The sequence below is a fragment of the Corvus moneduloides genome, chromosome 1 (genome assembly GCF_009650955.1).
Source record: "Corvus moneduloides isolate bCorMon1 chromosome 1, bCorMon1.pri, whole genome shotgun sequence".
Classification (NCBI taxonomy): domain Eukaryota; kingdom Metazoa; phylum Chordata; class Aves; order Passeriformes; family Corvidae; genus Corvus; species Corvus moneduloides.
In genome coordinates, this window is record NC_045476.1 from 165,461,400 (window position 1) to 165,483,218 (window position 21,819).

The 21,819-nt window shown below is 52.4% G+C and overlaps 7 protein-coding genes across 12 annotated transcripts in view; 1 reads left to right on the top strand and 6 right to left on the bottom strand.

Annotated features, from left to right (window-relative positions):
- Window positions 1-1,181: 1,181 nt before the first annotated feature.
- On the bottom strand, window positions 1,182-15,640 carry LOC116435705 (feather beta keratin-like). Of its 3 annotated transcripts, none has more exons than XM_032092249.1 (2): window positions 15,611-15,640; window positions 1,182-1,713 (listed from the first exon to the last, which is right to left on the bottom strand). In XM_032092249.1, exon 2 carries the CDS (start codon window positions 1,691-1,693, stop codon window positions 1,358-1,360), a length of 336 nt encoding a protein of 111 aa, XP_031948140.1. In that variant the 5' UTR covers window positions 1,694-1,713; window positions 15,611-15,640; the 3' UTR covers window positions 1,182-1,357. The 3 variants fall into 3 exon arrangements, with proteins under 3 accessions (XP_031948140.1, XP_031948133.1, XP_031948123.1); XM_032092242.1 differs by lacking the exon at window positions 15,611-15,640 and adding an exon at window positions 13,111-13,153; XM_032092232.1 differs by lacking the exon at window positions 15,611-15,640 and adding an exon at window positions 1,907-2,012.
- LOC116435868 (feather beta keratin-like) lies at window positions 2,846-3,607 on the top strand. The gene is made up of 2 exons (XM_032092520.1): window positions 2,846-2,881; window positions 3,076-3,607. The coding sequence occupies exon 2, from the start codon at window positions 3,096-3,098 to the stop codon at window positions 3,408-3,410; it is 315 nt and encodes a 104-aa protein (XP_031948411.1). The 5' UTR covers window positions 2,846-2,881; window positions 3,076-3,095; the 3' UTR covers window positions 3,411-3,607.
- On the bottom strand, window positions 5,543-6,363 carry LOC116435820 (feather beta keratin-like). The gene has a single exon (XM_032092413.1). It carries the CDS (start codon window positions 6,346-6,348, stop codon window positions 6,013-6,015), a length of 336 nt encoding a protein of 111 aa, XP_031948304.1. The 5' UTR covers window positions 6,349-6,363; the 3' UTR covers window positions 5,543-6,012.
- LOC116435689 (feather beta keratin-like) lies at window positions 9,246-10,085 on the bottom strand. Its single transcript, XM_032092211.1, has 2 exons — window positions 9,959-10,085; window positions 9,246-9,764 (listed from the first exon to the last, which is right to left on the bottom strand). Exons 1-2 carry the CDS (start codon window positions 10,080-10,082, stop codon window positions 9,421-9,423), a joined length of 468 nt encoding a protein of 155 aa, XP_031948102.1. The 5' UTR covers window positions 10,083-10,085; the 3' UTR covers window positions 9,246-9,420.
- LOC116435840 (feather beta keratin-like) lies at window positions 12,411-12,911 on the bottom strand. The gene has a single exon (XM_032092468.1). It carries the CDS (start codon window positions 12,892-12,894, stop codon window positions 12,559-12,561), a length of 336 nt encoding a protein of 111 aa, XP_031948359.1. The 5' UTR covers window positions 12,895-12,911; the 3' UTR covers window positions 12,411-12,558.
- A 1,586-nt stretch (window positions 15,641-17,226) lies between the features above and the next one.
- On the bottom strand, window positions 17,227-18,004 carry LOC116435697 (feather beta keratin-like). The gene is made up of 2 exons (XM_032092218.1): window positions 17,905-18,004; window positions 17,227-17,731 (listed from the first exon to the last, which is right to left on the bottom strand). The coding sequence occupies exons 1-2, from the start codon at window positions 17,987-17,989 to the stop codon at window positions 17,397-17,399; spliced, it is 420 nt and encodes a 139-aa protein (XP_031948109.1). The 5' UTR covers window positions 17,990-18,004; the 3' UTR covers window positions 17,227-17,396.
- Window positions 18,005-21,245: 3,241 nt separating this feature from the next.
- LOC116435628 (feather beta keratin-like) overlaps window positions 21,246-21,819 on the bottom strand; it is a 79,026-nt gene continuing 78,452 nt past the window's right edge. For all 4 annotated transcript variants that reach the window (XM_032092127.1, XM_032092150.1, XM_032092143.1 and 1 more), the window contains exon 2: window positions 21,246-21,771. In XM_032092127.1, the coding sequence (XP_031948018.1) occupies window positions 21,416-21,771 (356 nt within the window). In that variant the 3' untranslated portion in view covers window positions 21,246-21,415. The remainder of the gene's footprint in view (window positions 21,772-21,819) is intronic.

Genomic DNA, 21,819 nt, shown 5'->3' on the forward strand with positions numbered 1-21,819 from the left:
GAGGCTTGTGGTCAGTGTCCCGAAGTCCGGATGGAAGCCAGGCTCCAGTGCTGTAGCCCAGGAGTTGGATCCACTGGGCCAACACTGAAAACCTGACAGGTGCTGGACATCCGATGGCGTTCTGTAAGGGCAGCTGCCAAGTGCTTTTTCTTGGGAGGAGTCTTCCTGGGTAGGAAGGAATGTCTAGGTTTCTGCTGGAACAATAGTTTTATTTTGAGAAAAAGCCTTTGTGGTTCTGGTTGAGAAGGAAAGGACTAGGAGGTGTCCCTGTGTGGGAAAAGGGACCCCATATATCCAGGGTAGTATTGGGAAAAGTGTTATGACCAAGCAGGGAGAAGTGGCTTATGCGGTCTGCTCAGCACTGCTGAGGTCCCATGGGAGGTGTTGTGGGCAGTTCTGGGCTCCTCAGGGTGAAAATGAAGTAGATGTAGTGAATCCAGACCATCTCAGGACAACAAGACTCCAAAGGGGCTGGAGAATCTTTCATAGAGGGGAGGCTGAGAAAGCTGGGACTCCCAGGAGATGAGGGTGGATGGGGGCGTGTCATCAGTGTGTGCAAATCCCTGATGGCAGGGAATGAAGTGAAGGAGCCCGGCTGTTCTCAGCAGTGCACACTTGCAGGACAAGAGGCCTTGGGGGCAAGTGAGAACAGATGGAATTCCCTGGGCAAAGAAGGCAAGAATCTTTCACTGTGGTGGTGGCGGCCACAGAGTGAAAGAGTTGGTGGTGGTGGAGTCGCTGTCCTGGGAGAGCCAAACCTGAACTGTCCATGGTTCTGGAATTCCTGCTCTTGCTTGAGCAGGGCAGTTGAAGCACTTGCACTCCAGAGTTTCTGCCCAAGCAGAAGATTTTGTGACTCTTTTTGCTGGAAGGGTTCAAGAGTACTGGTGGGAAGAGAGTTTATCAAGTGTGTGCTGGCATGGGAAGATTTACCAGAGCTGTACCCAGGAGAGCATTAACGTGTCCAAGGCTTTGGTGTATCAGGTAAGGTGAGTGTGACATGTTCTGGAGGGTGTCCCCTCCTCTGCTTCCCGTGCCAGACTTTGTTATTACTTCTTTTTACATATTTGTGAGGAAAGGTGTTGTTCGTCTGTTCCATGTACCCCAATGTCCTGTTGAGCTGTGGAATGTGCTGGGTAAGGATGTGAGGCCATGGGAATAAAAAAACAAAAGGAGGAGTCTCAGGCTTTGATGCAGAAAAACTTTACTGAGGCAAAGGAATGAAGAGGCAGGAGAAAAAAGTGGAAGGAATACAATGTGAGGTGCAAGTAGGGCAACCATCAACCAAGGTGCTTTGCTTGCAGGAGCTGTTGCCAGAGCCCTGAGCTGGTGATGTCAGAGGTGGTGCTGAGGGCCCTTAGCAGATGTAGCCACCCCTTCTGCCATAGCAGCCCAGGCCTCCCAGCCCATAGCCAAATCCACGGCCATAGCCAAGGCCATAGCCAAAGCCACCAAATCCACCAGAGATGGGCTGTCCCTGGGCACTGAGTTCATTACCAACAGCAGCCGAGGAGGTGGATCCGACGGCGGTGTTCTGGGGGAAGGAGGTCATGATGGGTCCTGGCAGGGTGATCAGCACGGGGGAAGGGTTGATGACAACGTGGGAGTCCTGGCATTGCAGGGCACAGGGCTCGTTGCAGCTGTTGGCCAGCGGGGTGGGTCCACAGGGGCGGCAGAGGTCGTAGCAGGCCATGGGTGTGGTGTGGAGGGTCCCTGGAAGAGAGAGGGGAGTGAGGCAGGGCAGGGTGTGGGGTGCAAGGGGCAGTGATGCGGGAGGGATGTGGGGAGTGTGGAGTCTGTTGTGGGGCTATGGGGAGGCATGAGGGCTGCTGTGGCTGGGGCCGAGTGTGCTGGCAGAGAGGGGCCAGGGGTGCAGGAGCAGGAGGGTCAGGGGCTTGGGACTCACCTTGCTGTCAGCAGGAGCTGGAGGAGAAGGCGTGAGGAGAAGTGTGTGAGAAAGAGAGGCACTGGGCCGGCTTTTATGCTGGTCATGGAGGGGCGGGACAGCCATGTTCATGGCTTTGGGGCGTTTTGCAGGCAGCAGCTCTTGGCTGGCCCAGCCTGGTGAGTCATGATTTGGGGAGTGTTTTCCTCCCTGCAATTCTGCAATTCCCTTGAGTCCTTGTCCATCTGACCTTGGCCGCAGATTTTAATTCAGAGAAATAGACCTCTGAATGAGGTCAAGGAATACTCTTTACATGTCACAGTATACTGTCATGTAAATTTCAAAATACAAATAGACCATAACAGTGGAACAAGTTCAGCCTGAACAGCCTGTCGTTTTCCAGATCTTCTCTCTTGATCCCATTCAAGACACAAGGTCATGAGCTCTCTTTCCTCTATCCGGAACTGCTCCCAGGTACCGTGACCTTTCCAAACTCTTCCAGAGTGACCTCCCCAGGACATCAACACCTCCCTTGGCATTCCTGGGTGCAATGCAATGACTGATGGTCATCCATTGGCACGGAAGAGGAGCCCAGTCATCACAAGGCACCTACAAACCACAGCACATGAGTGCCACAAAATGACCTCACTGATGACATTGTACCTTTTTTGGGTGCTGGTTGTTGATTCAGCCCTTCCTGACATACACTGAACAATCAAATCCCTGTCAATTACCAGCTCCCAATTAAAAGCTGCTGCCAAGGTCAGATGGACACAAACAGAAGAGCAGGACATGGAATTGCAGAATTCACGAAGGAGAACACTCCCCACCTCATGACTCACGATCCTGGGCCAAGAAAGAGCTGCTGCCTGCAAAATGCCCCAAGGCAATGAACAAGGCTATCCCGCCCATCCACAACCAGCGTAAAATGCTGCCCAGTGCCTCTCTCCCTCAGACGCCTCTCCTCAAGCCTTCTGCTCCTGTGCTGAAGAGAAGGTGAGTCTCAAGCCTCTGACCCTCCTGCTCCTGCCCTCCTGGACCCTCTCTTCCAGCACACTCAGCCCCAGCCTCAGCAGCCCTCACGCCTCCACACAGCCCCACAACAGCCTCCACACTCCCTCACCCTCCTGCATCACCGCCCCTCACACCCCCACACCCCTGACCTGCCTCATGTCCCCTCTCTCTTCCAGGGACCCTCCACGCCACACCCATGGCCTGCTACAACCGCTGCCAGCCCTGCGGACCCACCCCGCTGGCCAACAGCTGCAACGAGCCCTGTGCCCTGCAATGCCAGGACTCCCGTGTTGTCATCCAGCCTTCCACAGTGCTGGTTACCCTGCCAGGACCCATCATGACCTCCTTCCCCCAGAACACCGCCGTCGGATCCACCTCCTCGGCCGCTGTTGGCAGTGAGCTCAGTGTGCAGGGACAGCCCATCTCTGGTGGGTTTGGCTTCGGCCTTGGCTATGGCTATGGGCTGGGAGGCCTGGGCTGCTATGGCAGAAGGGGCGGCTACATCTGCTAAGGGCCCTCGGCACCACCCTTAACACCAACCACCCACTGTGGGGCTGGAAGGCATTGATGATCTGGCAAAACCTCTTGTAACCAAAGGACCTCGGCTGATGGCCACTCTACTTGCACCTCAGCCTGGCTCCCTTCCATTTGCTGCTCATGTCCTTTCCGTGATCTACCTCAATAAAGTTTTCCTGCATCATATCTTAAGCTGACTCCTTCCTTCTTCCCCAAAGACTCTTCTAATCTCACTCAGCAATAAGCCAGGATTGTAGAGTCCACTGGGGTGGGTGAGAAAGTGCACCAATACCTCTTTTAGGAAATGTTTCCCCATTCTACTACCAACTGGCACAATTTGCTCTTCCAGTGCATCATCACACAAAGCCTTCAGCTACTGAATCACAGGCCTGGATACACTAATGCAGGTCTATCCCTGCCTCTGATACAAGCCCGTCTGGGTGGCGTGTTTACTTTTCTGGACACCAACAGCTCCATGTTCTTGTGTGGAGAACAGGGATGAGTGGTGACCCACAGACTCATCCTGGAACCAGTATAACTTCCTGACTCTCATCATCTTCCAGGTCCATCTACAGATCCACTCAAGCAGGTTCCATATCTTCCTTGTCTTTGGGGGTTCAGAGTTCAACACAGAACTCTGGTCTTAGTATAAGAGACGAGATGGTGAGGTTCCCCCTCTCTCTTGTCCTGCTCACACTGTGGGGATGAACCCAGGACATGGAGGGTTTCTGGTTGGCGAGCACACATGGCTGGGACACATCCAGTTCTTCATCTACCAACACTCCAAGTGCTCCTCCTTGGGGCTGCTCTCAATGCCCTCACATCACCCTGCCTGCATCCTGCATATTTGTGATTTCTCCAATCCAGTTGCAGGAGATTCTGCCCCTCTGCTACTCGCTGGTTATACTGGTGAACTCTGTTCATCTCTGAGTTACTGGAAATAAGGAGGAGAAGACTCTGCTGGAGAAGATCAAGAGTACAGCCTTGAGGATGATGCGGGGCTGAACGTTTGGGATAGCCTTGGCCCATCACATTGGGACGTTTTCCAGGCAGAAGCTGTTGCCTTGCACAGCCTGGTGAGTCGTGAGGTTGGGAGGGGAGTGTTTTGCTTCCCACAGCTCTGAAATTCCATGTCATGCTCTAGAGGCAGTGTCCATCTGACCTTGGCAACAGATTGGTGAGTTGGTATTGGTTCCAGCATGGGTGGATGAGGGAAGAGGGACCAGTATCATGTAGCTGGACTTGTGCAAACCTTTTGTTCCTGTTGCAGACAACATCCTTGTCTGTAACCTGGAGAGATGTGGACTTGATGGTTGGACTTGGTGGTGGATAAGAAATGGGCAGGATGGTCTCACTCAAAGAGTTGTGGTCAATGTCTCCATGCCCCTGTGTGAAGAACAGGGATGAATGGTGACCCACAGACTCATGCTGGAACCATTATAACTTCCCATCTTTTCCAGGGACATGGAGAGTGGGTTTGAGTGCCCCCTTGGCAAGCTTGGGGTGACACCAAGGTGAGTGGTGAGGTTGATGGTCTGAGGCAAAGGATGGCATCCAGAGGGTTCTGGATGGGCTGGGTAGAGGGGCTGGTGTGAAGCTCATGAAGGTCAACAGGACAAAGTGCAAGATCCTGCATCTGGATCAGAGCAATCTCAGTAATGGATATTGGCTTGGTGATGAGTTGATTGAGAGTATGCCCGCAGAGAAGGACTTGGGATGTTGTTGGATGAAGAACTGGATGTGACCCAGCCATGTGAATGTGCTGAAGAAAAATCTCCCATGTCCCGGGCTTATCCCCACAGCAAGGGCAAGAGGTGAGGGGGTGATTCTGACCCTCTACTCTGCTCTGGTGAGACTGGAGTTGTGCTTTCAATTCTGGGACCTGAAAATAAGGATGCTATGGACCTACTTGAGCTGATGTGGAGATCGTCATGGAAGAGGATGTGGGGCTGGAGTAAATGGTGTCCAGCCAGTGTGAACACACCGCCCAGGAGGGGCTTGTATCAGCAGTAGGGATGGACCTGCATTAGTGTAGCCAGACCTGGTATCAAGAAAGTGAAGAGTTTATGGGATAAACCAGAAGAGTAAAGTGTGCCAGTGTGTGCCCGTGAGGGAAGAGGAGACATCTCAGGCTGTGAGACAAGAGAATTTTATTGAGGCGAAAGAACAGTGAAAGGTCATGAGCATCCACTAGAAAGGAGCTGGTCTGAGGTGCAGGTAGGGCAATCATCAGCCAAGGTCCTCTGCTTGCAGTAGGTTTGGCCAGAGCATCAATGGCTTCTTGCCCCACACTGGGAGCAGCCCATTGGAGGTGGCCAATGGTCTCTGGCTTGGGAGAAGGGGTTTGCAGCAGAGGGGACTGGACAGAGCCAAAGGGGCGATGCAGAGCAGGGAGTGGGAGAAGAGGAGGAGGCAGATGGGCCATGCTTGCAGGCAGCCTGGGCCGGCCCTTTGGCTGCTGCCTTGCTTGGTGTCCTGAGGGCAGGAGCTGGAAGCTCTGAGCTAGTTTGAGAGGCTTGGCTCAGAGAGGCGTTCTCAATGCCTGAGATGTGTTCCAGGGAGTGGGTGGTTGGTGTCAAGGGTGCTGCCGAGGGTCCTTAGCAGATGTAGCCACCCCTTCTGCCATAGCAGCCCAGGCCTCCCAGCCCATAGCCAAATCCACGGCCATAGCCAAAGCCATAGCCAAAGCCACCAAATCCACCAGAGATGGGCTGTCCCTGGGCACTGAGTTCACTGCCAACAGCAGCCGAGGAGGTGGATCCGACGGCGGTGTTCTGGGGGAAGGAGGTCATGATGGGTCCTGGCAGGGTGACCAGCACAGGGGAAGGGTTGATGACAACGCTGGAGTCCTGGCATTGCAGGGCACAGGGCTCGTTGCAGCTGTTGGCCAGCGAGGTGGGTCCGCAGGGCTGGCAGAGGTCATAGCAGGCCATGGGTGTGGTGTGGAGGGTCCCTGGAAGAGAGAGGGGTGTGTGGCCGGGCAGGGAGGTGTGGGAGTGCGAGGGGCAGTGATGCAGGAGGGTGAGGGAGTGTGAAGGCTGTTGTGGGGCTGTGGGGAGGTGTGAGGGCTGCTGAGGCTGGGGCCTGAGTGTCCTGGCAGAGAGGGCCAGGGGGCCTGGAGCAGGAGGGTCAGGGGCTTGAAGGTCACCTAGTTGTCAGTAGGAGCAGACGGAGAAGGTGTGGGGAGTGTGTGAGGGAGAGAGGCTCTGGGCCGGCTTTTATGCTGGTTGTGGAGGGGCGGGACAGCCTTGTCCCATGGCCTTGGGGCATTTTGCAGGCAGCAGCTTTTGCCTGTCCCAGCCTGGTGAGTGATGATGTTGGGTGTGTTTTCCTTCTCGCAACTCTTCAGTGTCATGTCCTGCTCTTGTAGCTGTGTCCATCTGACCTTGATGGCAACTTTAATGTGTGAGTTTCAGTGACCAAACCTGATGATGATGATGTTTTTCAAGGAGCGTTTGAAGTCATGATGAAAGCTTTGTAGAGATGAGATGTCATCAGTGAGATCGCCCTGTGTGCTGTGGTTTGTTGCTGTCTTGTGAAGAGGTGCCTCATTTCCCCAGAGCCACATCAGGCTGGTCTGGGCTTTGCAGCTCTTCTGGGGGTGTGGGCTGTCCCCTTCCATTTCATTCTCTCCCTCCTTTCCATGTTTCCAACTTTCCAAACCTGTCTATATGCCAGGCTTTTCCCACTGGTATCATGGTGTCCCGCAGTGGTAGGGAGGCGAAGAGAGATCCAACAGGCAGGAGTTGTGCAGCAAGATTGATTTATTTAACTATTTTACAACTCTTTTATAGACTTTTTTCTTCATAATCCAATTGGCCAAAGGATCAGCCATCCCTTGGGGTGATTGGCTAAATTCCTAAAACATCCGTTGTCAAAGTATTTTTCTACTGTACTATAAACAAGGCTTTGCAAGGCCGCAGGTGTTCCTATTCTATAGAAGTCTACAAATATCTTCTGTGAGAGAGAAAAGTATCTCACGGGACTGGAAAGAAGCGGGAAAAAATCTTGCTAGCAACAATATTTGTATCCACACACTGGAGATGGGCAGGCAATCCCATTTAGGCATTTTGGGAAGCCTCCCATGCTCCCCAAAGTCTTGTGCTTGTTCATGGCAGCCAGTGAAGGATAAGAAGAAGAAGACATGTGAGGAGCAGTTGAAGGAACTGGATATGTTAAATTTTCAGAAAAAGAGAGTAACCTTGTAACTCTTTCAAGGTACCTGAATGGAAATCATCAGTTTTGCCTGGCCCAGCCTTGCGATTCATGAGGTGAGGAATGTTTTCCTTCTAGCAACTGTACAACTCCATATCCTGCCCTTGAGTCGGTGTCCATCTGACCTTGGTGGCAGCGTTAAAGTGAGAGTTGGTGTTTGGGAAGGTTTTCATTGAAGATGGGCATCAGAGAAACCAGAATAAACAACAAAAGCTTAGGAAAAATATGGGTGTCATCAGTGAGGTCACCCTTTGACACCTGTGTGATTTAGTTTGTGGGTGTGCTGTGAAGAGGGGCCCTCTTCACCCTGCCAGGCGTGTCTGGCCTTTGCGGCTGTGCCAGACATTAGGACCTGCCCGTTCCAGTACTTTTACTCCCTCCCACCTCGTTCATGGCTTTCCAGAGACCTTGTTCCTGCAGACAAGGATGGGACAATTTTTTTCTTCTGCAAAGCACTGCCAAGAGCAGGTCAGAGAAGAAGATAATGAGAAGTTAGCATGAATTTTGGAAGGCAAAATCCTGTATTAGTGACCTCTGTGTTACCTACAGAGAAGAACAGCTAACTGTGGATGATGGGAGAGACATGGCTGGTGTTTACCTCCAGCTTTTACCAAGGGTTTTTACAGTGTCTCCTATGGCATCATCCCAGACTATCTCAGAATGTACAGGTCATGTAAGTGATCACTGAAGTCAACTGCTATGTTTATATAATGTGTAACGTTCTGGACCAAGAGCCTTGCGATCCGAAGTCCAGGTGCAGTCAAGTCTCAAGGGAAGTAGGTCAAGAGTCTTATCCATGGAGCCAACACTGATCAACATCCTCAATATTCAGGTGGGTGTGTGCAGGCACTTCTGGGCTCCCCAGGGGAGGAAGCCCATGGACTTATTGAAGCAAGACCGGTGCAAGACCACCAAGGTAAAGTAAGGGCTGGAGAATCTTTCACAGAGGATTGAGATACATGGGACTCCCAGGAGACAAGGCTGGACAGGGGGGCATCATCAGTGTGTGCAAATTCCTGTTTGCAGGGGATGAAGTTGAGGGAGCCTGGCTGATCTCAGCAATGCAACCATGAGGGAAAAGAGGGCAAGGGCAGAAAGTGAAAACAGATGGAATTCCATGGGCACAAAAGGCAAGAACTTTTCATTGTGAGGGTAGTCAGAGATGGGAAGAGGTGGTGGAGTGTCTGTCCTTGATGATCCAGACCTGAACTGTTCCTGGTCCTGGAAATCCTTGTCTTGCTTGAGGGTTCCCCAGGGTTCCTGTCCAAGTGGATGATGTTGTTTTTCTGTTTGCAGTGAGGGTTAGAGGGTCCTGCTGGGAGGAGACTTTGTCAAGTATGTGCTGCCATGGAGTGGCTTTGCCAGAGACATGCACAGGAGAGCATTGATGTGTCAAAGCCTTTGATGTATCAGGTGATGGGCTTGTGTCATGTTCTGGAAGGTCGTCCCACGCCTCCCTTACATCCCTTGCTGATCCTGGTTGGTACTGATGGTGACATCTTTACTAAGGAAGGTGTTTTGCCTCTCTGCCATCCACCCCAGTGGCCTGTTCATCCCTGCCATTGTGTTGGGTGAGGATATGAGACCACTGGAATTCAAAACCAGAGGAAGCATCTAAGGCTTTGATGCAACAGAGCTTTATTGAGGCAAAAAAAAAACTGAAGAGAAAGGAGAAAGAATTTGAAGGAAGTTGATCAGCGGTGCAGTCAGGGCAACCATCTCCTGCTTTACTTGTGGGAGCTGTTGCCAGAGCACCGAGCTGGTGGGGTCAGGAGTGGTGCCGAGAGCCCTTAGCAGATGTAGCCACCCCTTCTGCCGTAACAGCCCAGGCCCCCCAGCCCATAGCCATAGCCAAGGCCGTAGCCAAAGCCACCAAATCCACCAGAGATGGGCTGTCCCTGGGCACTGAGTTCACTGCCAACAGCAGCCGAGGAGGTGGATCCGACAGCGGTGTTCTGGGGGAAGGAGGTCATGATGGGTCCTGGCAGGGTGACCAGCACAGGGGAAGGGTTGATGACAACGTGGGAGTCCTGGCATTGCAGGGCACAGGGCTCGTTGCAGCTGTTGGCCAGCGGGGTGGGTCCGCAGGGTTGGCAGCGGTTGTAGCAGGCCATGGGTGTGGTGTGGAGGGTCCCTGGAAGAGAGAGGGGAGTGAGGCAGGGCAGGGGTGTGGGGGTGTGAGGGGCGGTGATGCAGGAGGGTGAGGGAGTGTGGAGGCTGTTGTGGGGCTGTGGGGAGGTGTGAGGGCTGCTGAGGCTGGGGCCAAGAATGCTGGCAGAGAGGGGTCAGGGAGTGCAGGAGCAGGAGGGTCAGGGACTTGATGCTCACCTGTTGTCAGCAGGAGCAGAAGGAGAAGGTGTGAGGAGAAGTGTGTGAGGGAGAGAGGCTCTGGGCCGGCTTTTATGCTGGTTGTGGAGGGGCGGGACAGCCTTGTCCCATGGCCTTGGGGCATTTTGGAGGCTGCAGCTCTTGGCCTGCCGAGTCTGGTGAGTCATGAGCTGGGGAGTATTTTCCTTCCCCTCAATTTGGCAGTTTGATGTCCTGCTCTTGATGCCGTGTCCATATGACCTTCAGCTTTGAAATGAAAGTTTTTTATTTGGCAGGATTTGCATGGAAGATGCATGTCAGAGAATGCAGAATAGACAACAATAACTTAGCGGTGTCATCAGAGTGGCCATCCTGTTACTCTTGTGTGGTTTGGTTTGTGGGTGTGTTGTATGAATGGGCCCCATTCTATTGCATCCTTGTCCGACTGGTCTGGGCTTTGCAGCTCTGCCATGTGTGAGGAGTTGATCCTTCCATCATGGTCATTCCTCCCCACATCACCACCAGGTGGCCAGACCTGTCCTTCTGACCGGCCTTTCTCATTGTTTCTGCTCTGGCTTTGACACCCTGGTGTTTCTGGTATGACACGTTCAAGGAACAGCTGCTGAGGGATGTGGAGAACAAGACTTTTGAGTAGTGGTTGTATGATCTGTGGATTTTTAGATGCAGACAAAGCAGCCAGAGGAGAGATCTTCTCTCTCTCCACAGCTTTCTGAAAAGTTTTTTTGCGAGACTCTTGTTGCTCTTTTCTCCCTTTTAGCAAGTGATGGCACAAGTGAAAATGGCCTTGAGTTACTAAACCTTGAGTTTACGTGGTCATGGGCAGCCTTGTTGAGCACTTCCTGCTTGAGCAGGTTGGGTTGGATTCCACGATCTCCTACACAAACAGAGGGAGATGGGACAAGGGGAAATTTCTTCCCACTGCCGGAGGGTAGGGTTAGATGGGATACTGGGAGGAAATTCTTCCCTGTGTGGGGGATGAGGCCCTGGCACAGGTTGCCCAGAGAAGCTGTGACTGCCACGACCCCGGTAGTGTTTGAGGCTGGGTTGGCCAGGGCTTGGAGCAACCTGGGATAGTGGAAGAGGTCTTTGTCCACGGCAGGGGCTGGAATGAGAGAGTCCGCAAGGTCCTTTCCAAGCCAAACCATTCTACGATGAGTCTTTGGTCACGTCCAAGAGGTTCCTTGAGCACTAGTGATTCCCTTTGGTGTGATTGTGCTTCCTGGGATGGGCACAGAGTCCTGCTGAGGGAGAAAGTTCCTCACCAGGGAGCAGAATGAAGCCCTCACAATCCAATGAGAATGGTCAGTGATAGACTTGTCTGTGGCACTGAATGGATACACCCAAGGGCTCTGAGGGAGCTGGTGGAACTGCTCTCAAGCCACTTGCTATTCTTTGCCAGCAGTCCTGGCTGACTGGGGAGGTCCCAGTTGATGGAGGCTTGCAAATGGGATTCTCCCCTAGAAGAAAGGCCAGAAGAAGAGTCTGGGCAACTCCAGGCCTGTCAGTCTGAGGCCAGTGCTGCAGAAGCTGCTGGAGCAGATCATCTTGAGAGTATTTAATGGCCCCTGCAGGACAACCAGGTGATCAGGCCCAGCCAGCCTGAGTTTAGCAAAGTCAGATCCTTCTTGACCAACCTCATCACCTGAGGTGATGATGTGACCTCCTCAGTAAATGAGGGAAAGGCTGTGGATGATTTTTACTTGGAATGTAGTAAATACTTAAATCTCCAGGCTTGGGAAGGAGTGACTAGAAAGCTGCCCATGGGAAAAGGATCAGGGAGTGCTGGTCGACAGGTCGCTGCACATGGTCCAATGTGTCCCCATGGCCATGAAAACCAATAGCATCCTGGCTTTTATCACCTATAGTGGGGCCAGCAAGTCCATGGCAGTGACTGTCCCACTGTATTGGATACTGGTGAGGCCACACCCTGAATCGGAGGTCAGTTTTAGGCTCCTCAGAGCAAGAAAGATATTGAGGTGCTCGAGGATGTCCAAAGAACAAGGATGTTGGTGAAGAATCTACAGAACCATTTCTGTGAGGAGCAGCTGAGGGAAGGCTGGTTGCTTTGTCTGGGCACCAGGTCAGCTTGAACTAATTGATTCCCCCAGGTTCCTTGTGCACTCCTGGATTCCAGCGCTGGGATGTTCAGAGATTCCCGGTGGAGAGGAGTTGGACAAATGTTTGCTGCCATTGAGAGGTTGTGTTGGAGATATGGGCACAAGTGCATTGGTGTGTCCAAGGCTTTGGGAAAAGGAAGGGCTTGAGCTCTATTCTGGAAACCCAGTGGATGGTTCTGCTGTTGACAGATATCCCAGGAGAGGTCTTGTGGCCCCTTTTGCACCCACACTGATGGGCTGTTGGCTCCTGACTTTGTGCTAGGTGAAATTGCAAGAGCTCTGGTAGAACAAAGGAGGAGGAGACGTCTCAGGCTATGTTACAAGGATACTTTATTGAGGCAAAAGAAGTATAAGGCAGGAGAAACAAGTGGAAGGGAAATGGTGTGAGGTACAATAAGGGTGACCATCAGTCGAGGTGCTTTGCTTGCAGGAGCTGTTGCCACAGCACCGAGCTGGTGGTGTCAGGGCTGGTGCTGAGGGCCCTTAGCAGATGTAGCCGCCCCTTCTGCCATAGCAGCCCAGGCCTCCCAGCCCATAGCCAAATCCACGGCCATAGCCAAGGCCATAGCCAAAGCCACCAAATCCACCAGAGATGGGCTGTCCCTGGGCACTGAGTTCACTGCCAACAGCAGCCGAGGAGGTGGATCCGACGGCGGTGTTCTGGGGGAAGGAGGTCATGATGGGTCCTGGCAGGGTGACCAGCACCGGGGAAGGGTTGGTGACGACGCTGGAGTCCTGGCACTGGCGGGCACAGGGCTCGTTGCAGCTGTTGGCCAGCGGGGTGGGTCCGCAGGGCTGGCAGCGGTTGTAGCAGGCCATGGCTGTGGTGTGGAGGATCCCTGGAAGAGAGAGAGGATTGAGACAGGGCAGGGGGGTGTGGGGGTGCGAGGGACCATGGTGCTGGAGGGCCACGGGATTGTGGAGGCTGTTGTGGGGCTGTGGGGAGGTGTGAGGGCTGCTGAGGCTGGGATCGAGCATGCTGGAAGAGAGGGGTCAAGGGTGCAGGAGCAGGACTGTCAGGGACTTGAGACTCACCTTGTTGTCGGCAGGAGCAGGAGGAGAAGGTGTGAGGAGAAGTGTGTGAGGGAGACAGGCTCTGGGCCGGCTTTTATGCTGGTTGTGGAGGGGCAGGACAGCCTCAGCCAATGCCCTTGGGGCATTTTTCAGGCAGCAGCTTTTGCCTGGCCCAGACTGGCAAATCTTCAGGCAGGGAGTGTTTTCCTTCCCACATCTGTGCAGTTTGATGTCCTGCTCTTGAGACCGTGTCCGTCTGACCTTCGCGGCCGCTTTTAAGTGGGAGTATTAGAGAAATATTCTTTTGCTGAGGAGGCATGTCGGGGCAGTTTGAAGAAGCGACCCAAGCTTTGAAGGGGTGGGGTGTCATCGGTCACCCTCTGCCACTGGTTGTGGTTGCAATTAGAAGAGGGGCCTGTTTTCCTCACAGCCCTGTCAGGCTAGTCTGGGCTTTGCAGCTCTGCCAGGTATTGGGACCTGCCCTGCCAGTGCATTTTTTCCCTTTTCCTTTGTAAACACCTTTCCAGGGACCTTGTTCCTGCAGACAAGGATGGGACAATTATTTTCACCTGGAAAGCACTGTCAGTGCAGGTTGGACAAGAAGGTGAAAAGGAGCGGTTAGAGTTGATTTTGGAGGGCAAAATTGTATCTTAGTGACTTCTGTGTTACCTACAGAGAAGAAAATCTTATTGTTAATGATGCGAGAGCCATGGCCTCTGTTTACCTCCACCTCTTAGCATTGTCTTTGACACTGTCTCCTACTGCATCATTCCAAACTATCCAGCAATGTACAGGTGGTGTAAACGGTCAGTGAGGTGAACTGCTATTATTTATCAAATATTTAACAGGCCGGGCCAGGAGGCTTGTGATCCAAAGTCCAGATGAAATCAAGTCTCAAGTGATGCTGGCTCAAGGGTTGTGTTCCTGGAGCCAATGCTGTTCAGCCTCCTCAACAATAATGTGGGTTGGTGTGAGCACTTCTGGCCTACCCTGGGAAAGAAGCCCATGGATTTAGTGAAACAAGATCAGTTCTGGACCACATGGATAATGCAAGTGTTGGAGAGTCTTTCCTAGAGAGGCTGGGAGAGCTCTCAGGACTCTCAGGAGACAAGGATGGACAGGGGAATGTCATAAATGTGTGCAAATCTCTGATGGCAGGAAACAAAGTCAAGGCAGCCTGGCTGTTCTCAGCACATGTAAAGAAAAAGAGGGCAAGGGCATGAGTGAAAACAGGTGGCATTTCATGGGCAGAGCAGAGGATCCTTTTTCAGTGTGAGGGTGGTGACAAAGTGGAAGAGGTGGAGCAGTCTCTGTCCTGGGAGATCCATGCCCAATGGCCATGCTCCTGGACATCCTTCTCTGGGTAGGCCTGCTTAAACAGAGGGGATGGAAGCACTTGCACTCCTGAGTTTCTCTAAAAGTTGATGATGTCGTAACTGCTTTTTTGGAGGGTTTGAGAGTCCCTCTGGAAAGAGAGATTGTCAAGTGTGTGCTTGATGCCTTGAGAGGCCTCCTAGAAATAGAGACAAGACAGGAGTAAGGGAATTATGCACAGAGTGACTTTGCCAGAACACTGAGCAAGGCATTGTTATGTCAAAGCCTTTGTTGTAGCAAGTGATGGGCTTGTGACTTGTTCTGGAATTTCCCACCCCTGTGTTTCCCCCTGGCTTTCTGTGTTTGTATTGGAGGGGCCATCTTTGCTATGACAATTTTTGTGGTTCTTTTCCACCTTCCCTGAGAGTCTGTGCAGCCCTGGTTTGTGTAAAGTGAGATTGTGAGACTACTGGAAGAAAAAAAGGAGAGATCTGTTGTGTTGGGATGCAAGAGAACTTTATTAGGCAGAAGGAATGAAGAGACAGGAGCAGACAGTGGAAGGAATCTGGTGTGGCATGCAAGTAGAGTGACCATCAGCTGAGATGCTTTCCTTGTGGGAGCTGTTGCCCGAGCACCAAGCTGGTGGTGTCAGTGGTGGTGCTGAGGGTCCTTAGCAGATGTAGCCACCCCTTCTGCAATAGCAGCCCAGGCCACCCAGCCCATAGCCAAATCCACGGCCATAGCCAAAGCCACCAAATCCACCAGAGATGGGCTGTCCCTGGGCACTGAGTTCACTGCCAACAGCTGCCGAGGAGGTGGATCCGATGGCGGTGTTCTGGGGGAAGGCGGTCATGATGGGTCCTGTCAGGGTGACCAGCACGGGGGAAGGGTTGATGACAATGTGGGAGTCCTGGCATTGCAGGGCACAGGGCTCGTTGCAGCTGTTGGCCAGCGGGGTGGGTCCGCAGGGCTGGCAGCGGTTGTAGCAGGCCATGGGTGTGGTGTGGAGGGTCCCTGGAAGAGAGAGGGGAATGAGGCAGGGCAGGGTGTGGGGGTGTGAGGGGCGGTGATGCAGGAGGGTGAGGGAGTGTGGAGGCTGTTGTGGGGCTGTGGGGAGGTGTGAGGGCTGCTGAGGCTGGGGTCAAGCGTGCTGGCAGAGAGGAGCCAAGGCGTGCAGGAGGAGGAGGGTCAGAGACTTGATGCTCACCTGGTTGTCAGCAGGAGAAGGAGGAGAAGGTGTGAGGAGAAGTGTGTGAGGGAGAGAAGCGCTGGGCCGGTTTTTTATGCTGGTCCTAGAGAGATGGGACAGCCTTGTCCCCTGCTCTTGGGGCATTTTTTAGGCAGCAGCTCTTGGTTGGCTGAGTCTCCTAAGTCCTCAGTTTGAGAGCGTTTTCGTTCCCACAATTTGGCAGTGTCATGTCCTACTCTTGAAACATGTCCATCTGTCCTTGGAGGCAGCTTTAAAGTGAGAGTTGGTCTCTGGGAGCTTTTGATTGTTCTGTGTGTGTCAGGGAGGGCTGAATAAACAACCAGAGCCCAGGAGATGTGCGATGTCTTCAGTGAGGTCATCTTGCGGCATTTGTGTGCTGTGGTTTGTGGGTGCCGTGTGAGGACTCAGCTCATCCCCTTTTGTCTTGAATGAGATCAAGAGAGAGGAACTGGAAAGCCAGGTACTGGTCAGGATGGATTTGTTTCATTTTTATGGTCCATTTGGATTTGTGAAAATTACATGACAATGAACCATTTCATTTTAAGTGTATTTCTTGACATCATTAAGAAATTCAAAAAACAAACAACTAATGGTGTCCGATTCCTTTTTTACCAAGGCTGGTCTGTGACTTCAATTCACTTATTCTGTATTCAAGCCATAAAGTTTCATATCTTATGAATGGAGCAGGAGTTGTCCCTGTACCATTGTGGGAAAAGGGACCCCCAGTCTCCAGATCAGGACTGGGGAGAAGTGTTGTGATGAGGCCATGGGAGGTGACTCTGGGTGTCTCCTGAACATTGGTGAGGTCCCACGTGAGGTGTTCTGAACAGTTCTGGGCTTGCCATGTGTAAATGAAGTAGATTTAGTGAAAGAAAAGCAGTTCAGGGCCAGTAAGATTCCAAAGGCTCTGGAGGATCATTCCTAGAGGAGAGACTGCGAGAGCTGAGGCTCCCAGGAGACACGGATCGACAAGGGGGTGTCATCAGTGTGTGCAAATTCCTGATGGCAGAGAATGAAGTCGAGGCAGCCCGGCAGTTCTTAGCAGTGCACATGTGGAGGACAAGAGGCCTTGGGCACAAGTGAAAACAGATGGAATTCCATGGGCAAGGCAGAAAAGCCTTTTTCAGTGTGAGTTTTGTCCCAGAGTAAAAGAAGGCGGTGGAGTCTGTCCTGGGAGATCCAACACTGAACTGTCCAAGGTCCTGGAAACCTGGCTTTAGCTGACTCTGATCAAGCAGAAGAGAATGAACCAATTGAACTCCAGAGTTCCTGCCTAAGTGGATGAGGTTCCTATTTTATTATTTGGGAAGGTTAGAGTGTCCTGCTGGGAAGAGAGATTTTCGAGTGTGTCCTGGCACAGAGACACTTTGAGAGAGCCATGAGCAAGAGAAATTTCTTGTGTCAAAGACTTTGGTACAGTAGGTGATGGGCTTGTGTCACCCCTCAATCCCTGCTTCCCATGCCAGTCTTGATTGTTACTCACGGTCTCATATTTTCTAAGAAAGGTGTTGAGCCCCCTTTCCATTCACCCCAATGGTTTGTTTATTTCTGGCATTGTGCTGGGTGAGGAGGTGAGACCATCGGAATTCAGAAAGATGAAGAGACAGCTCAGGTTTGATGCAGGAAATCTTTATTGAGGCAAACAATGGAAAAGACAAGAGAAACAAGTAGAAGGGATCTGGTGTGAGGTAGAAGTAGGGCGACCATCAGCCAAGGTGCTTTGCTTGCAGGAGCTTTTGCCAGAGCACCGAGCTGGTGGTGTCAGGGCTGGTACTGAGAGCCCTTAGCAGATGTAGCCACCCCTTCTGCCATAGCAGCCCAGGCCTCCCAGCCCATAGCCATAGCCAAGGCCGAAGCCAAACCCACCAGAGATGGGCTGTCCCTGGGCACTGAGTTCACTGCCAACAGCAGCCGAGGAGGTGGATCCGACGGCGGTGTTCTGGGGGAAGGAGGTCATGATGGGTCCTGGCAGGGTGACCAGCACAGGGGAAGGGTTGATGACAACGTGGGAGTCCTGGCATTGCAGGGCACAGGGCTCGTTGCAGCTGTTGGCCAGCGGGGTGGGTCCGCAGGGTCGGCAGAGGTCATAGCAGGCCATGGGTGTGGTGTGGAGGGTCCCTGGAAGAGAGAGGGGAGTGAGGCAGGGCAGGGTCATGGGGGTTTGAGGGGGAGTGTGGAGGCTGTTGTGGGGCTGTGGGGAGGAGTGAGGGCTGCTGAGGCTGTGGCTGAGAGTGCTGGCAGAGAGGGGCCTGGGGGTGCAGGAGCAGGAGGATCAGGGGCTTGAGGCTCACCTGGTAGTCTGCACAGGAGATGCAGAAGGCGTGAGGAGAAGTGTGTGAGGGAGAGAGGCACTGAGCTGGCTTTTATGCTGGTCATGGAGGGGCGGGACAGCCTTGTCCCTTTGCCTTGGGGCATTTTGCAGGCAGCAGCTCTTGGCTGGCTCAGCCTGGTGAGTCATGAGGTGGGGAGTATTTTCCTTCCTGCAATTCTGCAATTCCATGTCCTCCCCCTGAGTCCATCTGACCTTGGTGGCACCTTTAAAGTGAGAGGTTGCCTTTGGGAGGATTGGATTGTTCAATGTGTGTCAGGGAGGACTGAATAAACAACCAGAGCCCCAGAGAATTGCGATGTCATCAGTGTGGTCATTTCGTGGCACTGGTGTGCTGTGGTTTGTGGTTGCCTTGTGATGACTGGGCTCCTCTTCTGTGCCAATGGATGTCCATCAGTCATTGTGTTGCACCCAGGAATGCTGAGGGAGCTGCTGATGTCTTGGGGAGGTCCCTCTGCAATTGCTTGGAAAGGTCACGGTGCCTGGGAGCAGTTCCTGAACGATGAAAGACAGTTCATCCCCTTGTGTCTTGAATGGGGTCAAGGGAGAGGATGTGGAAAAGTAGAAGCTGTTCAGGCTGTACTTGCTCCATTGTTATTGTCCATTTGGATTTCTCAACTTTGCATGACAAAGTACTCTGCCGAATAAGTATTTCCTGACCTCATTCAGAAATCAAGAAACAAACAATAAACCTGGCCTGATCCCTTTTTTTCCCAAGTTGTTCTGTGACATGACTTCACTTATTCCACATTCAAGCCACAAGGTATGACTTGTAAGTCTTAATATTTTGTTCCTGTTAGCAAAACCCAATAATTACTAACTCATGGTCAGCAAGCCCCTCTTTCCTTTTCTGTCATGACGTGGGTGTTTCTTTATGGAATTCTATGATTCCATGTCCTGCTCTTGACTCCTTTTCCTTCTAACCTTGGCAACTGCTTTTAAGGTGTGTGTTGGTATTTGGGAGGGTTTGCATGGAAGTTGAGTGTCAGGGAGGGCTGAATAAACAACCAAAGCATTGGAGAGGTGGGGTTGTCATGAGTGAGGTCACTGCATGACATTCATGTATTGTGGTTTGTGGATGTGTTTTTGTGCCGGTTTGGCCAAATTTAGAAATATATCCTCTGAGAGAAGGCAGGTCACCACCCCTCCCCCACCAGGTTCAGGAAAGAATAAATTTTCCGTGAAGGAAAGTGAAGGAGATGAAAACTATTTATTTTAACAAACACACGGGAAAAGGAAAATAATGCTAAATGATAAAATCTTTGACTGTGGAGAAAATACCTGGGAAAGTGTTAGAGTCCTCCCTTTGGTCTCCTCAGGGCTGGGGCCTGGCCCAGCGCCAGGCCCTCTGTGCTTGGTGGAAAGTCCTCCCGATGTGTTCTGATATTGAAGCAGTCCACAGAAAAAGGGAAAAAATCCAAAATTCCAGGGAAGGAAAAAAAGTTCAACTCTCAGTCTCCCTTTGGAGATAAAGAAGCTGAAACTGGCCAGAAGCTGACAAGGAAGCAGCAAACCGGGTGCCTCCTCCCTCCCCTGCCGCAGCTGAAAAAAAGTTGCTATCTCTGTGTGACCTTGAACAAGCTGCAAACTGCTTTGAAAAAGTTTTGCTCAGTTTTTCCTTCCTCCTCTAAGGCTCAGTTTAAAGGCATAGAAAGGTACAAGAATTAATTTCTGGGCATAGAGCAGCGATATGGGATACACATCATGAAGTCACCCTAAGACAGTTTTGAAGAGGAGATTCCCTCCCAGCCCTGTCAGGCTGCTCTGGGATTTGCAGCTGTACTGGAGGTGTTGCCTCTTCCCTCACATTTCATCCCTCGTCACATTGCTCCCACCTGCCCAAGCTTGGCACTAGACCTGACCTTTTCCGTAGACTGCTCTGTGGGTGTCTTGGTGCTCCTCTTGCTTTTAAGCTTTTGATATCCGGGCCCTTTTGGACCTTTACGGAGGCTGTGTGCCAACAGATGAGGCCACTTGTGATTGTCAGAAAGAGGATTTGGAGGTCGCCCAGGGTTTTTGGAGGAGAGCATTGCATGGTCCCCAACAAGCCAGGCAAGTCCAGGTTGTGCCAGTGCCCAGCGTAGTGGACTGAGAAAGGTCTGAAGGGCTGGACCCGGAGGCTTGTGGTCAGTGTTCCAAAGTCCAGATGGAAGCCAGGCTCCAGTGCAGTAGCCCAGGAGTTGGATCCACTGGGCCAACACTGAAAACCTGACAGGTGCTGGACATCCGATGGCGTTCTGTAAGGGCAGCTGCCAAGTGCTTTTTCTTGGGAGGAGTCTTCCTGGGTAGGAAGGAATGTCTAGGTTTCTGCTGGAACAATAGTTTTATTTTGAGAAAAAGCCTTTGTGGTTCTGGTTGAGAAGGAAAGGACCAGGAGGTGTCCCTGTGTGGGAAAAGGGACCCCATATATCCAGGGTAGTATTGGGAAAAGTGTTATGACCAAGCAGGGAGAAGTGGCTTATGCGGTCTGCTCAGCACTGCTGAGGTCCCATGGGAGGTGTTGTGGGCAGTTCTGGGCTCCTCAGGGTGAAAATGAAGTAGATGTAGTGAATCTAGACCATCTCAGAACAACAAGACTCCAAAGGGGCTGGAGAATCTTTCATAGAGGGGAGGCTGAGAAAGCTGGGACTCCCAGGAGATGAGGGTGGATGGGGGCGTGTCATCAGTGTGTGCAAATCCCTGATGGCAGGGAATGAAGTGAAGGAGCCCGGCTGTTCTCAGCAGTGCACACTTGCAGGACAAGAGGCCTTGGGGGCAAGTGAGAACAGATGGAATTCCCTGGGCAAAGAAGGCAAGAATCTTTCACTGTGGTGGTGGCGGCCACAGAGTGAAAGAGTTGGTGGTGGTGGAGTCGCTGTCCTGGGAGAGCCAAACCTGAACTGTCCATGGTTCTGGAATTCCTGCTCTTGCTTGAGCAGGGCAGTTGAAGCACTTGCACTCCAGAGTTTCTGCCCAAGCAGAAGATTTTGTGACTCTTTTTGCTGGAAGGGTTCAAGGGTACTGGTGGGAAGAGAGTTTATCAAGTGTGTGCTGGCATGGGAAGATTTACCAGAGCTGTACCCAGGAGAGCATTAACGTGTCCAAGGCTTTGGTGTATCAGGTAAGGTGAGTGTGACATGTTCTGGAGGGTGTCCCCTCCTCTGCTTCCCGTGCCAGACTTTGTTATTACTTCTTTTTACATATTTGTGAGGAAAGGTGTTGTTCGTCTGTTCCATGTACCCCAATGTCCTGTTGAGCTGTGGAATGTGCTGGGTAAGGATGTGAGGCCATGGGAATAAAAAAACAAGAGGAGGAGTCTCAGGCTTTGATGCAGAAAAACTTTACTGAGGCAAAGGAATGAAGAAGCAGGAGAAAAAAGTGGAAGGAATACAATGTGAGGTGCAAGTAGGGCGACCATCAACCAAGGTGCTTTGCTTGCAGGAGCTGTTGCCAGAGCCCCGAGCTGGTGATGTCAGAGGTGGTGCTGAGGGCCCTTAGCAGATGTAGCCACCCCTTCTGCCATAGCAGCCCAGGCCTCCCAGCCCATAGCCAAATCCACGGCCGTAGCCAAGGCCGTAGCCAAAGCCACCAAATCCACCAGAGATGGGCTGTCCCTGGGCACTGAGTTCACTGCCAACAGCAGCCGAGGAGGTGGATCCGACGGCGGTGTTCTGGGGGAAGGAGGTCATGATGGGTCCTGGCAGGGTGATCAGCACGGGGGAAGGGTTGATGACAACGTGGGAGTCCTGGCATTGCAGGGCACAGGGCTCGTTGCAGCTGTTGGCCAGCGGGGTGGGTCCACAGGGGCGGCAGAGGTCGTAGCAGGCCATGGGTGTGGTGTGGAGGATCCCTGGAAGAGAGAGGGGAGTGAGGCAGGGCAGGGGTGTGGGGGTGCAAG